At 40.1% G+C, this 13,464-nt stretch overlaps 1 protein-coding gene across 1 annotated transcript in view; it reads right to left on the bottom strand.

The window, feature by feature from the left end:
* The window catches only part of LOC126101248 (transmembrane protease serine 9-like), a 302,414-nt gene that overhangs the window by 259,865 nt on the left and 29,085 nt on the right, over positions 1–13,464 (bottom strand). Inside the window, exon 4 of the mRNA XM_049911935.1 lies at positions 610–726. Coding sequence (XP_049767892.1) covers positions 610–726 — 117 coding nt within the window. The remainder of the gene's footprint in view (positions 1–609; positions 727–13,464) is intronic.

The following is a 13,464-nucleotide window of genomic DNA, read 5'->3' as shown; positions in this document are numbered from 1 at the left end:
GAACACAGTCACCGAGCCATTACTTCTGCAGCCCCCTGCAGACAAATGCGAACCAACAATACCAGCCACTTGTTTGCTCAGCTATGAATCACTTTATTATTTTGATTGAGATATAGTCTTCAACACAATCTGGTCCTTCTCAAAGACTTCCCCTTTTAAATGCAACTGTGAAGACAGATGCTAAAATGTCGATTTAGAAGTCCTAGATCGTGTTGTTTTGTTCAATTACTAAATGTTCTGCGTTGATTGCTAGTTACTGTTATTTCAGCGAAGATCCATACATGACACACTTTAGTAATTCCATCATTATATTTGTGAAAACACAGTATCTAAAACACCTAAGGAGCTAAGCTAGATGTTAACTGTTCTGATCCACTGAACATCATAAGGGGAAAACTTGTAACTTGTTGTAACTTCACAATAAAAATTTTCTCCCCAAAGCACACACATTACTTCGTCAGATCACTGCCAGAGTGACAACTTCACTCAGTTCATGTTAGAAGAGACTACCAGATGGCGCCGCAAGCGAACCGTCTAGCAGGCAATGCTAGCTTCTCGCTAAACACTGATTTCGGCAGTTTTGGTGATCCAGTCGAGAAAGGAGGTCACCCTGGCGAAAGCAGATGGCGTCGGTGTGTGGCATCCCGCAGGTGACCCAAAGCTCGAGACACCGATCTGCTTGTAGCCTGTGGCGGTCTTGAGAACAAGAGCCCCGCCGCTGTCACCCTGCAATGCAAACAGGTTTTAGTCAAATGTCTGAGCACAGTGAAAACAAGCCTGCCTACAAATTAAACAATGAATGTTTGGCTAAAGTTTCGTAACCATACGAAGAGTGGAAAATGGACAAATGAAGTCTCAAATTGTCCACCATCAGGTCTACTTTTAAAAAAAAACCTTTAATTGCTTGGAAGAAATCACGGTGATTAAGAAAACTTTCATTAGTGATCTGAGGAAATATCGAAATATTTCGGGAAGAGTTGCCGTTGTTGTTGTTTGTTTTTGTGGTCTTCACTCCCGAGACTGGTTTGATGCAGCTCTCCATGCTACACTATCCTCTGCAAGCTTCTTCATCTCCCAGTACCTACTGCAGCCTACATCCTTCTGAATCTGCTTAGTGTATTCATCTCTTGGTTTCCCTCTACGATTTTTACCCTCCACGCTGCCCTCCAATACTAAATTGGTGATCCCTCGATGTCTCAGAACATGTCCTACCAACCGATCCCTTCTTCTAGTCAAGTTGGGCCACAAACTCCTCCCCAATCCTATTCAATACCTCCTCATTAGTTGTGTGATCTACCCATCTAATCTTCAGCATTCTTCTGTAGCACCACATTTCGAAAGCTTCTATTCTCTTATTGTCTAAACTATTTATCGTCCACGTTTCACTTCCATACATGGCTACACTCCATACAAATACTTTCAGAAACGACTTCCGGACACTTAAATCAATATCCGATGTTAACAAATTTTTCTTCTTCAGAAATGCGTACCTTGCCATTGCCAGTCTACATTTTATATCCTCTCTACTTCGACCATCATCAGTTATTTTGCTCCCCAAATAGCAAAACTGATTTACTACTTAACGGTCTCATTTCCTAATCTAATTCCCTCAGCGTCACCCGACTTAATTCGACTACATTCCATTATCCTCGTTTTGCTTTTGTTGATGTTCATCTTATATCCTCCTTTCAAGACACTGTCCATTCCGTTCAACTGCTCTTCCAAGTTCTTTGCTGTCTCTGACAGAGTTACAATCTCATCGGCGAACCTCAAAGTTTTTATTTCTTCTCCATGGATTTTAATATCTACTCCGAACTTTTCTTTTGTTTCCTTTATTGCTTGCTCAATATACAGATTGAATAACATCGAGGATAGGCTACAACCCTGTCTCACTCCTTTCCCAACCTCTGCTTCCCTTTCATGCCCCTCGACTCTTCTAACTGCCATCTGCTTTCTGTTAGATACGTCCATAATGTTTCAAAAAACTTCATCTCTTCAAGATCTATCTATTTTGCACATATCAAAATTATTTTTATGTGCTGTTTAAACATCAAAGTGGTTTCCTGCGAATAAAGTACTACATTGAGCACAGAAGAAGCTTGTAAATCAAATGAGGCGTCATTAAAATCATGTTTTCTGAACAAAACTTGAATATAAAAAAAATTAAAAGAATTGTCGGTAAAATTTTTTGGGCCGGTTTGTATAAAAGTAGGAAATAGATTTGAGGAACATTTGACACGCCTTTGAACCGGCAGAGGGGAAAGTGGAAAGAACAGCGAAAGTGCAGTGGCAAAGTATGTGGCATGTGGCTTTGTTTCATATCTCATATTTCTCAAAAACATAGCTCACAAACAAAACAAATTCTTTGTGTTGTTTATTTTTTTTTGGCTTGCTGAAGACATAGTAAAATTTGTATCTGGCGCAAACTGTCGCTATACAGACAGATCTAGATAGATTTGCAGAGTTTCGCCACTCAGGTTGCCACGTTATTTTGTCTTATTTAAGTTTGTAACAGAAAAAAGGCTTTCACGCATGTATGTTGATCTGATCGATCTCTACCTTAACAGGATGTCACTAGTTTTATGTCTCTTACTTTTCGTTCATTCTGGACAGTTTTGCCAATCACACTATTGTTCATGAATGCGAAAGAAAAATGTTTTTGACTGTAGATGATAAATGTCTGATACCATATGGGAAGGTGAGCACAGTTACACGGCTATTGCTGGATGTACAGTAGTTTATTTAGCAGTAGACTACTGCAACGTAAAAACAATCTTGCAAGTAGTGATACATAATTCAAGTACATGAAAAATTTTGTATAAAAAGTCTTTCTCATTCCATTAAATTACTTTCTGACAAGCTGTATCGGCACGTGCGTTAATCACTCCAGAAGTCATGGTAAACTGCATAAGTTAGGTTAGCTGACAAGTGATGATAAACGTTTTATATATCCAGGTAATGTGAATAATTTAGCTTGGAGTTATTACCACCAGAAAGATGATGACTAATTGTATCATGAAAATGGAATTTGTAATGCAAGAGAAAATTAAATGTGAATCGTGTGTGTGAAGGTGTAAAAACTTTGAATGAGCTTTCTAACTATTTCACTGTGCTAAAAATAATAAAAACATAGACTGTATGAATTTAATTCATTTTATGTGAACGATTCGTCGGTTTCATAGGAGGTTGACCATTAATCTGATTAATTACAGTCTTAACAAAAAAAATTATCCATTCAGAAGTACTTGAGCTGTCCTGTGTGAAATGATGCAACACACACTTAAAATTTTTCATTGATGGAGGAAAGCATAAGAGGTATTAGGCTACCGTATCTGCCAAGAATTTTTAAATCTGTGTGTGTAAGTGTGCTCACATAATTTTGATAAAGAAAAAACAGATTGTTCACATACTTTTTTTGAATATGTTGTCAATTCAGGCGAGAAAACGTACGTAAATTTTTGATGCGCAAAATTGTAGTATAAATGGATACTTTTGAATATGGCGGACTATACGTTCTGATTGGCCTGTATCGTTTTGGATAAAAAAAGCACTGTGCTGTCAGTGGCTGTTTTATTTTAATTACGGCCAAAAAGTTTTCCCACCATCACCAGCTTGCGTTTCTAAGAGCTGTGATTAGCTGTTTCATTGTTATCGAATGCTAAAAAGAAAACATTTCTCGCCATCGTCATCTTGCAGTTTTAAAATTCTCGCCTTCGTCATCTTGCAGTTTTTTAATTTCTCGCCCACTCGTGGATAAGTTAACCAAAGAGCTCATTCCAGCTTGATTTGCACCTAGCACTTTCGCTCTGAAGTGAAATGCAACCGGGATTGCTATCACACTTTGTGTACATCCGTTCATTATTGACTAATCGCATAACCAATTGGAGCAGATCTGATGAGGTAAGAGAGTTCTTATTTTACAGAAGTGTGCAGTAGGAATATAAGTTGAAACATACTGGCAGATTAGAACTATGTTGCTGGTCCGGCAGTCGGTCGTGGGACCTTTGCTATTTGGGGGGAAGCGCACCACTGACTGAACTATCCGAGGGCGACTCAAAGCCGTCCCTCGCTGTTTCACTTCCGCCAGTACCTCATTGCCTTCCTTACTAACTTTGGCTTTGCAATGCACAATTTTAAACTGTCAGAAAGTTTCATTTCACCGCACACTCCACCGCAGAATGAAAATTCATTCTGGTTACGGAAAGCTGATAACGAGACATGTTGCAGAAATCTCTTCAAGGACCTAGTACCATTACATTAAAATGCTTAATCCTATTTGTGGTTAATAACAGAAGTGGATGAAACATAAAAATTGCAGTACACGACAGTGACGACCCTCTAGCATTCCCCTGAGGTACATCCGAAGTTACTTCCGCGCCTGTCGATTTCTTCCCTTTGGACCAATGTGTCGGGCTTTTTTTTCTGTTTAAAGCAGATAAAAAATCTGCTTCATGGACTCCTTGACTGTCGCCATTTCTTCCAAGCTAAGTACGTAAGCTTGGACCAGATGTAACTTAAATTTGAAGAAACAGTATTGACGGCAGTTGAATGTAAGGTTAATTTCTGTATTCTGCCCCTTCATCTCTGCTCTAAGCGCGAGCATTCTTGTTGTAAATCCAGTTAAACGTAATGTACTGCGAATTGTATCTCGTTCCTTATTCGTCGATCTTTGTTCCTAAATCAGCACCTGCAGTAGATTCTAAAATGCATCGGGAACTGAAGTGTACCGAGCCCGTGTCCCTGAAACGACCTCATTTTGTGTGCTTACAGTTTCTTTGGCCTCCGACGATACCTGCTTAACCATTGCACGCATTCGTTGTACCGCATTTTGCCTGCCATCTGTTGATTTCATACCGGTCCTCGTACCCGGCACATCAGATAAGCGTCAAACTAAAGATTGAGCTTCTGTAACTCTTAAGTGCTCGTTTTCCATTAACCAAACATCGCCGTTCTCTTGGCCTCCGCTATCTAGCTCTCCTGACTTTTAGGTGGCGTACTGTTGCTTTGCATTTCAAAAAACTTTTGTGCCTGCGATTCTGTACACGTATACATATCATGAGCAGCCAGGATTCGACACCGCGAATCTTTTGGTAAACATTAGACAGGAAATATTTAATGTGTAATATTCTCTTACAGGAACGTCGCAATTTCTGTACTGCAAAGAGAGTGCAGAGTTGAAAAATTGCGACATTTTAGCGGCGTCGTATTCTAGAGGAGCAACCGAAAACTCTTTTACGAATTACGAAGCACAAAAAAATCTGATTCTACTTTATAACTGGACGAAAACACTTCTGTTTTGCACACACACACACACACACACACACACACACACACACACACACGCACCTATTATTCACTTTGATTAAAAATTAGCACCTCTCCAAAAACACGTTACAAGTTTCTAGAAAATGGTTCAAATGGCTCTGAGCGGTATGGGACTTAACATCTGGGGTCATCAGTCCCCTAGAAGTTAGAACTACTTAAACGTAACTAACCTAAGGACATCACACACATCCATGCCCGAGGCAGGATTCGAACCTGCGACCGTAGCGGTCGCGCGGTTCCAGACTGAAGCGCCTAGAACCGCTCGGCCACAGCGGCCGGCCAAGTTTCTAGAATACGACGTCGCTACAATGTTGCAATTTTTCAACACTGCACTCTCTTTGCAGTACAGAAATTGGACATTCCTGTAAGAGAATATTAAACATTAAATATTTCCTGTCTAATGTTTACCAAAAGATTTGCGGTGTCGAATCCTGCCAGGCGTCGCCAGACAGAAGTTCTTCTTACAACGAGGTGACTGTTGGACAAATACCATTCTTAACGCAATATGAATAACTGACTGCCAAGTCGTCTGAGATTCAGTGAATATTAATTGATTGTTAGTCCTAGTCTCCGATGGTTAGATATTACAGGAAAATGGGAAGCAAATGGGCATGTACGTTGGGGTGAAGCTTAAAGCTAATCAGCTGCATTATGAACATTTATATCACAGATGAAGCATATTTCATGAGTTAAACTTTCTCAACTATGTGACAAATATGCCTCTCAAAGACCGGAAAAGTAAAAAAGAAAACCTATATCTCAGCTGATTGAAGAAATAAAACAGCTCATGAATCTCAGAGGCGCTGCACATCGGGCATAGAAACAGCGTCCCACGCCTGAAAATCGTAGTACGTACAAACCGAAACGGAGCAGAGCCAGTCAAGCTGTGAGAAATGCAAAACTCAGGCGTGCCCATACATGAACCGACAACAGAAGCTTCCCATTGATGCACGAGAGGCAACTACTATGAGCTTCTTAGATTTCAGCATGGCGTTCGACCATGACATTTTACTTGCCGAACTTACCAGCCCAAATTTCTCGCTAAATGCTGTGCAATGATTTCACTCATTCTCGATTCTCGCCAGCAGTCCATCATGTTCGGGACCATAAAGTCACAAAGTAGACAGTTAGAATCAGGCTTCTCCGAAACGTTAAAGCTCAACCCATCCAAAACCCAAGCGGTACTAATTGGTCATTCTAGGCTCATTAGCCAGGAATATCTGGAATCACTATCATCTTTAACCCTAAATGGGACAAATATCAACTTCCCTCTTTCATCAAATAGTCTGGGAATAATAACAGATGAAAATCTAAATTGGTCTGAGCACGTAACTGCAACGTGCACAAAGGCATCAGCATCTCTCCATGCTCTACAAAAATATAAAAATTTCTTCCCTCTTGATCTGAAAATGAAACTTCTACAAGCACTTATACTTCCAACTGTTGATTAGAGTGATATTATCCTGCAAGACCTTTTTAAAGTAAGCTTACTGCTTCTGGGACTGGTTATGGGTGTCTGTGTTCGTTATATCTGTGATATTCGACACTTTGATCGTGTTTCATCACATCTACCCACGCTGCGTTCAGACAATCGCAGAGATTTTCATACTGTCTCTCTACCCTTATGCGTGATCACTGTCTCTCATATCTCTCATCTACTTTAACGCTCTTACCTGAACAACACGGCAGAAACACTCATTCTACACTCAGTTCAGCCATCATCCTGTAGTCCTTCTCAGTAGCAGAAACCTGACTTTAGAACATCCTCCTACATAAAATTAGAGAACTAAATAGAATCTCCAGCTTGAAAGACAGGTAATGAAATACCTAATTAAGCAACAATAAGGACTACCATTGTCCCTGTGCTTCTTGTTCCCCTTGTGCATCCCTCTTCCCAATTTGATCTTCCTCATTCCCCAATATTCTTAGCAGATGTATTCATCTTAAATCTCCTGTTCCCGGAACTCGCTATATCAGAAAGCATCTATTTAGTATACCTATAAATTCCTCTTATACGAGTATCTGCCACTATAATAATTGTTATTATATCACAATTATTATTACTATTATCAGTATTAGCAGCAGCAGCTGCAGTAGTACAAGGAGTGATATAATTGACGATATTAGTTCATAGCCAGTATAATGTAGTCACACTACCTCTTCAGACAATTAAATCATTTTAATACTAGTTGTCATATCAAAATTGTTATTTCTTAAGTAAATATGATGTACAAAAGTACTGTATGTGTGAAACAATGATCCGATATCAGAGAGGGGGCTATGGTCCTAATCAGATCGGGTTCAACAAATAAATAAAATAAATAAATAAATACTCCTGGAAGAGCAGTAACATGGAGCACACGTGAGAGACACTAAACCTCTGGTTCCATGCGGACTAACGATAGTAACATAACGGACTTGCAGTTACTCACACACAAAGATTTTGAAGAAAAATATGCCAATTTCCATTAATAAACGAATCATCAAAGATTACCCATGACTCATAGTGGAAAGAATCATGATAACTGACTGGGCACGTGATAAATAAAGTGAGTAATGACAGATTAAAGAGCGACTTTGGTTCCATATGAATTTTTGTAAAATGATTCTAGTACTCGCTAGAATTCTACACTGTCCCTAACGACTGAATTTAATCGTAGTTATAGAGAGACCTCTCAAAATCGAACTAATTCCCATTAAAAACTCGCAACCCACTTGGTCACAGAGCGGCAACTGCTGGCTGCGTCTCACTTCTTCTGAAGCCATGTAAGCAATTTGCAAATCTGAACTGGCTCACCTCTGGATACAGATATCGGCAACCGGGTATCTATAGAGAACTTCAGAGAAAGTTTAATAAATGTTAATTGGGGAGATGTATATAATGAGCCAAATGCTAATGATAAAAGCAACATATTTCTTGATAAATTTATATCCCTTTTTGAACATTTTCGCCTAAAAAAAATAAATGTAACACCAAACAGTTTTCAAAGATACCTTGGATTACTACAGGTATTAAAGTATCTTCAGAGAGAAAAAGAAAATTGTACGAGACAGCAAGAATTAATAAGGACCCAGAAGTAATTTTACACCATAAATTTATTGTAACACGCTAAGAAAAGTTGTTAGAAAACCGAAAAATATGTGTATTAGAGACGAAATTAACAATTCGATCAATAAAATCAAATCAGTATGCAATGTTGTTAGAAGAGAGACCGGAAAAGTAGCCAATGGCATAGGTAGCATTACTATTAAAGAGAACTAGACCATCTTAACCAACAGTACACAAGCACCTAATGTATTTAACAACCATTTCTTAAGTGTAGGTGAAAACATTTGTGAACATAGCTCAAAAGCAAGAGGCCAGCAGTACATGGAAGAGTCAGTTTTGGGAAATCCTTGTCAGATTAATTTTCGTCTAACAACCTTTTGTGAAGTAAGGAAAATCATTAAATCTTTGAAAAATAAATGTTCTGTTGGGGTAGGTGCCATTTCTAACAAGATATTAAAACAATGTGGAGCAGTTACAGCTGATGCTCTGTCACATCTGTAACGCATCACCAACTCAAGGTACTTTCCGAGATAGCTTGAAATATGCCACTGTCAGGCCTCTCTGCAAAAAAGGGGACACCACAGAAGTTCAATAATTACCGGCTAGCATCCTTGCTTACAACATTTTCAAAAATCGTTGAGAAAGTAATGTACTCAAGGGTGGTTAGCCATCTCAACAGTAATGGGTTAGTAAACCACAGTTTGGATTTCAAAAATTCTGTTCTACTGAAACAGCACTATACAGTTTCACTGCCCACATAATCTAGTCATTATACAATTATATGTCAGCAACCGGAATTTTCTGTGACTTATCCAAAGCATTTGATCGTGTGAAGCATGACATTATGTTACAGAAATTACAATTATATGGCATAAATGGTTCAGCACATGAGAGGTTCTAGTCAAATCTACAGAACAGGAAACAAAAAGTTTCTTTTCGTGATTTAAGGAAGTTTCTCACTTCATCTAACTGGATTGCAATTACATTAGATGTTCCACAGGCTTCGATCATGGGTGGCCTTCTGTTTGTGATATATGTGAACGACCTCCCTTCTTATCTGAAACAAGAAGCTGAATTAACACTGTTTGTTGATCATACAAGCATCATTACTAATCCAGTAAAAGAAACTCCAATATAAAATGATAGAAATAATGTCTTTGGAAAAATTATTGATTGGTTTTGTGCAAATGGGCTTGCTCTGAACTTTGAAAACACACAGTACATCGAATTTTCTTCTGCAAAACGTACAGTTCCTTCAATAAACATAACACATGAACAGAAGTCTATAGCCAGGGTAGAGCATACTAACTTTTTGGATGCACATACAGATGACCATCTTAATTGGGTTGGGTTGGTTGGGGGAGGAGACCAAGCAGCGAGGTCATCAGTCTGATCGGTTTAGGGAAGGAAGTCGGCTGTGCCCTTTCAAAGTAACCATCCCGGCATTTTCCTGGAGCGATTTAAGGAAAAACACAAACCAGGATGGCCGAAAGCAGGATTGAACGGTCGTCCTCGGGAATGCGAGTCCAGTGAGAACCTTAATGGCAAAATTCGTATTTTGTATCTCCTAATGTGACTAATTTTGAGGACATAGAAATTAGCAAGCTAATATACTTTGCATACATTTACTCTCTGATGTCATATGGAATAATATTTTGGGGTGAAACAACACTTGGGCAAAAATTATTCACTGCTCGAAAGGAAGTGGTTAGAATAATATGTAGGGCTTATAGCCGCACATCTTCTAGGCATCTGTTTAAAAGGTTAGGAATCGCTATCACAGCCTCACAGTACATTTACTGAGTAATGAAATTTGTTCTTAACAACATGGACCAGTTTAAAAACAACAGTGACATTCATGATTATAATACCAGAAGAAAGAAAGACTTACACTATCCTCTACATAACCTATCTTTGGCGCAGAAAGGGGAAAAATATGTTGCTGTAAGACTTTTCGATAAATTACAAGATGAAATAAAATATCAGACAGACACCAATAACAGTTTCAAAAATAAATTCAGATCATATCTCCTTGACTACTCCTTCTACACCATAGCTGAATTCTTGAATAGGAATAAATAAAATCTATAGGTATAACATATGCGTTTTGTGCTATTTAAGGGAACGAGGTAGGTAACAAAAATATTAAGGTATTTTTTATTTAATTTTTAAAAAGAAACCTCGATTCACGTGTGCATTTCTTACCCACTTGACACATTCCACAACATGACGGTTTCCGTGAGACTGATCAATAGAACACGTAACTAACTAGATGGGGACACACTGACCAATCACTGAGATGCTAACTAACTTGGTGGGGGCACACTGAAATGCTTTTATCAGTATGAGCAGGCGTTTTCACCAACCAGAAGACCGGAGAGGAACACCTGGTCCTTTCGACCTACAATTTTCCACTTGTTTCAATAGCTGAAGCTTTGAAGACAGCAATCCATCGCTTGCTTTCGAAATGACCAACTGCGCGGCCGCGTGCCTGGGCACACACAGACGTGGGTGGCCACACAGTGTCGGCCTGTCACTCCAGAGCTGGCATCGAAATTCGAAAATAACATCCAACTGTCTTCCCAGGCTCCTACTGCAAAGCTAAACCTAGAACAACCGCCTGAATTTGCCTAGTTGCGTGCACTTGTTATTACACCCACATTCATTCAAAATGAGCCAGTACCCATGCTTGTGGCAGGTGGTTATAGATACGTAGTTACTGTCACTTGTAATTAAGATGAGAATAAACATACACATATCTACTTCTACATCTACATCCATACTCCGCAAGCCACCTGACGGTGTGTGGTGGAGGGTACCTTGAGTACCTGTGGGCTCTAATCTCTCTGATTTTATCCTCACGGTCTCTTCGCGAGATGTACGTAGGAGGGAGCAATATGCTGCTTGACTCTTCGGTGAAGGTATGTTCTCGAAACTTTGACAAAAGCCCGTACCGAGCTACTGAGCGTCTTTCCTGCAGAGTCTTCCACTGGAGTTTATCTATCATCTCCGTAACGCTTTCGCGATTACTAAATGATCCTGTAACGAAGCGCGCTGTTCACCGTTGGATCTTCTCTATATCTTCTGTCAACCCTATCTGGTACGGATCCCACACTGCTGAGCAGTATTCAAGCAGTGGGCGAACAAGCGTACTGTAACCTACTTCCTTTGTTTTCGGATTGCATTTCCTTAGGATTCTTCCAATGAATCTCAGTCTGGCATCTGCTTTACCGACGATCAACATTATATGATCATTCCATTTTAAATCACTCCTAATGCGTACTCCCAGTATATTATGGTATTAACTGCTTCCAGTTGCTGACCTACTATTTTGTAGCTAAATGATAAAAGATCTATCTTTCTGTGTATTCGCAGCACATTACACTTGTCTACATTGAGATTCAATTGCCATTCCCTGCACCATGCGTCAATTCGCTGCAGATCCTCCTGCATTTCAGTACAATTTTCCATTGTTACAACCTCTCGATACACCACAGCATCATCTGCAAAAAGCCTCAGTGAACTTCCGATGTCATCCACCAGGTCATTTATGTATATTGTGAATAGCAACGGTCCTATGACACTCCCCTGCGGCACACCTGAAATCACTCTTACTTCGGAAGACTTATCTCCATTGAGAATAACATGATGCGTCCCGTTATCTAGGAACTCCTCAATCCAATCACACAATTGGTCTGATAGTCCATATGCTCTTACTTTGTTCATTAAACGACTGTGGGGAACTGTATCGAACGCTTTGTGGAAGTCAGGAAACACGGCATCTACCTGTGAACCCGTGTCTATGGTCCTCTGAGTCCAGTTTCTCCTGCGTGATCTTCCTCATTGGCATCAAACATATGAGTATGAAAAACATGAATAGATGCAGGCAGAGAAAAGATGCTGTGCTGAACTTGATACAGAAAAACCACCAAAATTATACGAGAGGTGACTCGATTGACGACTTTCAAACGTAGCTTTTGACACAGTAGTTTAAGGTAAAATGATATCTGCAAAATACTTCAGTTAGTGGATACATTTCCGCAAAACATGGAACAGACATTAGTTGTAGTGGATTTATGGGAGGGGAACCTGCTTGCTCCAAGACCTGAGGGTGTTTAGAATGGCACAGTGCTGGACAACCAAGCTCCGGATAACTTCTAGGTGGCGTTTCTAGATACAGGGTCGAGGGACCCGACTCAAGGCTTGCTTTGCCCTATATGTCGGCGACGATGGTAAATAATTTGGCGTAAGGACAAGAAAAACACTACGACCGAGCATAATGCGAAGTTTGAAAGATGCCAAACAAGCCAGTATTCAGGACTGTACTGGAATACTGTTGAGAGAGTATATTGTTGGCGAGTGGAGATGCGGACAAAGAGAGATTTACGCCAGAGCAACGAATGTTTCTACAAACTGATTTCACTGGCAAGACAAACAATCCAAACTGATCAGTCAGATGAGTATACCCGCCGAGAGAACATTCTGCAGAATGCAAGTGGAGAGACATCCCATTGTATGGAACGCTTGCTGTGATTACTTTGGTGAGGCTCATGGATGCCTGCTGGTTCAAAAAAATGTTCAAATGTGTGTGACATCTTATGGGACTTAACTGATAAGGTCATCAGTCCCTAAGCTTACACACTACTTAACGTAAATTATCCTAAGGACAAACACACACACACCCATCCCGAGGGAGGACTCGAACCTCCGCCCGGACTAGCCGCACAGTCCATGACTGCAGCACCCAAGACCGCTCGGGTAATCCCGTGGGGCGATGCCTGCTGGTAGGTGCTACAATTTTATTTGTGCGAAAGCGACCTCAATCAGTCAAAATCATCACTGGCAGACACAGAGGCCATGCCACTCCATTCACATTTGCTGCCAAGAAATTCTGCTGCCACAGGCGCACAGCGCCATGAACCTCACAATGGCAACTCACCATCACAATGGAGAGTATGTGCGAAATGCGCTACATCACATCCGTGAAAAGTCTAGGATCACTAACGTCCAGGAACGTGGTCCTGAAATAATTGTCAACACAATGAGCATATTACCATTTACTTCTTTTATCACAGCATGTGATGGAGAAG

The sequence above is a fragment of the Schistocerca cancellata genome, chromosome 9 (genome assembly GCF_023864275.1).
Source record: "Schistocerca cancellata isolate TAMUIC-IGC-003103 chromosome 9, iqSchCanc2.1, whole genome shotgun sequence".
Taxonomy (NCBI): Eukaryota; Metazoa; Arthropoda; class Insecta; order Orthoptera; family Acrididae; genus Schistocerca; species Schistocerca cancellata.
The sequence above is the reverse complement of the archived record's forward strand: the minus strand, read 5'-3'. Positions and strand labels throughout refer to the sequence as shown.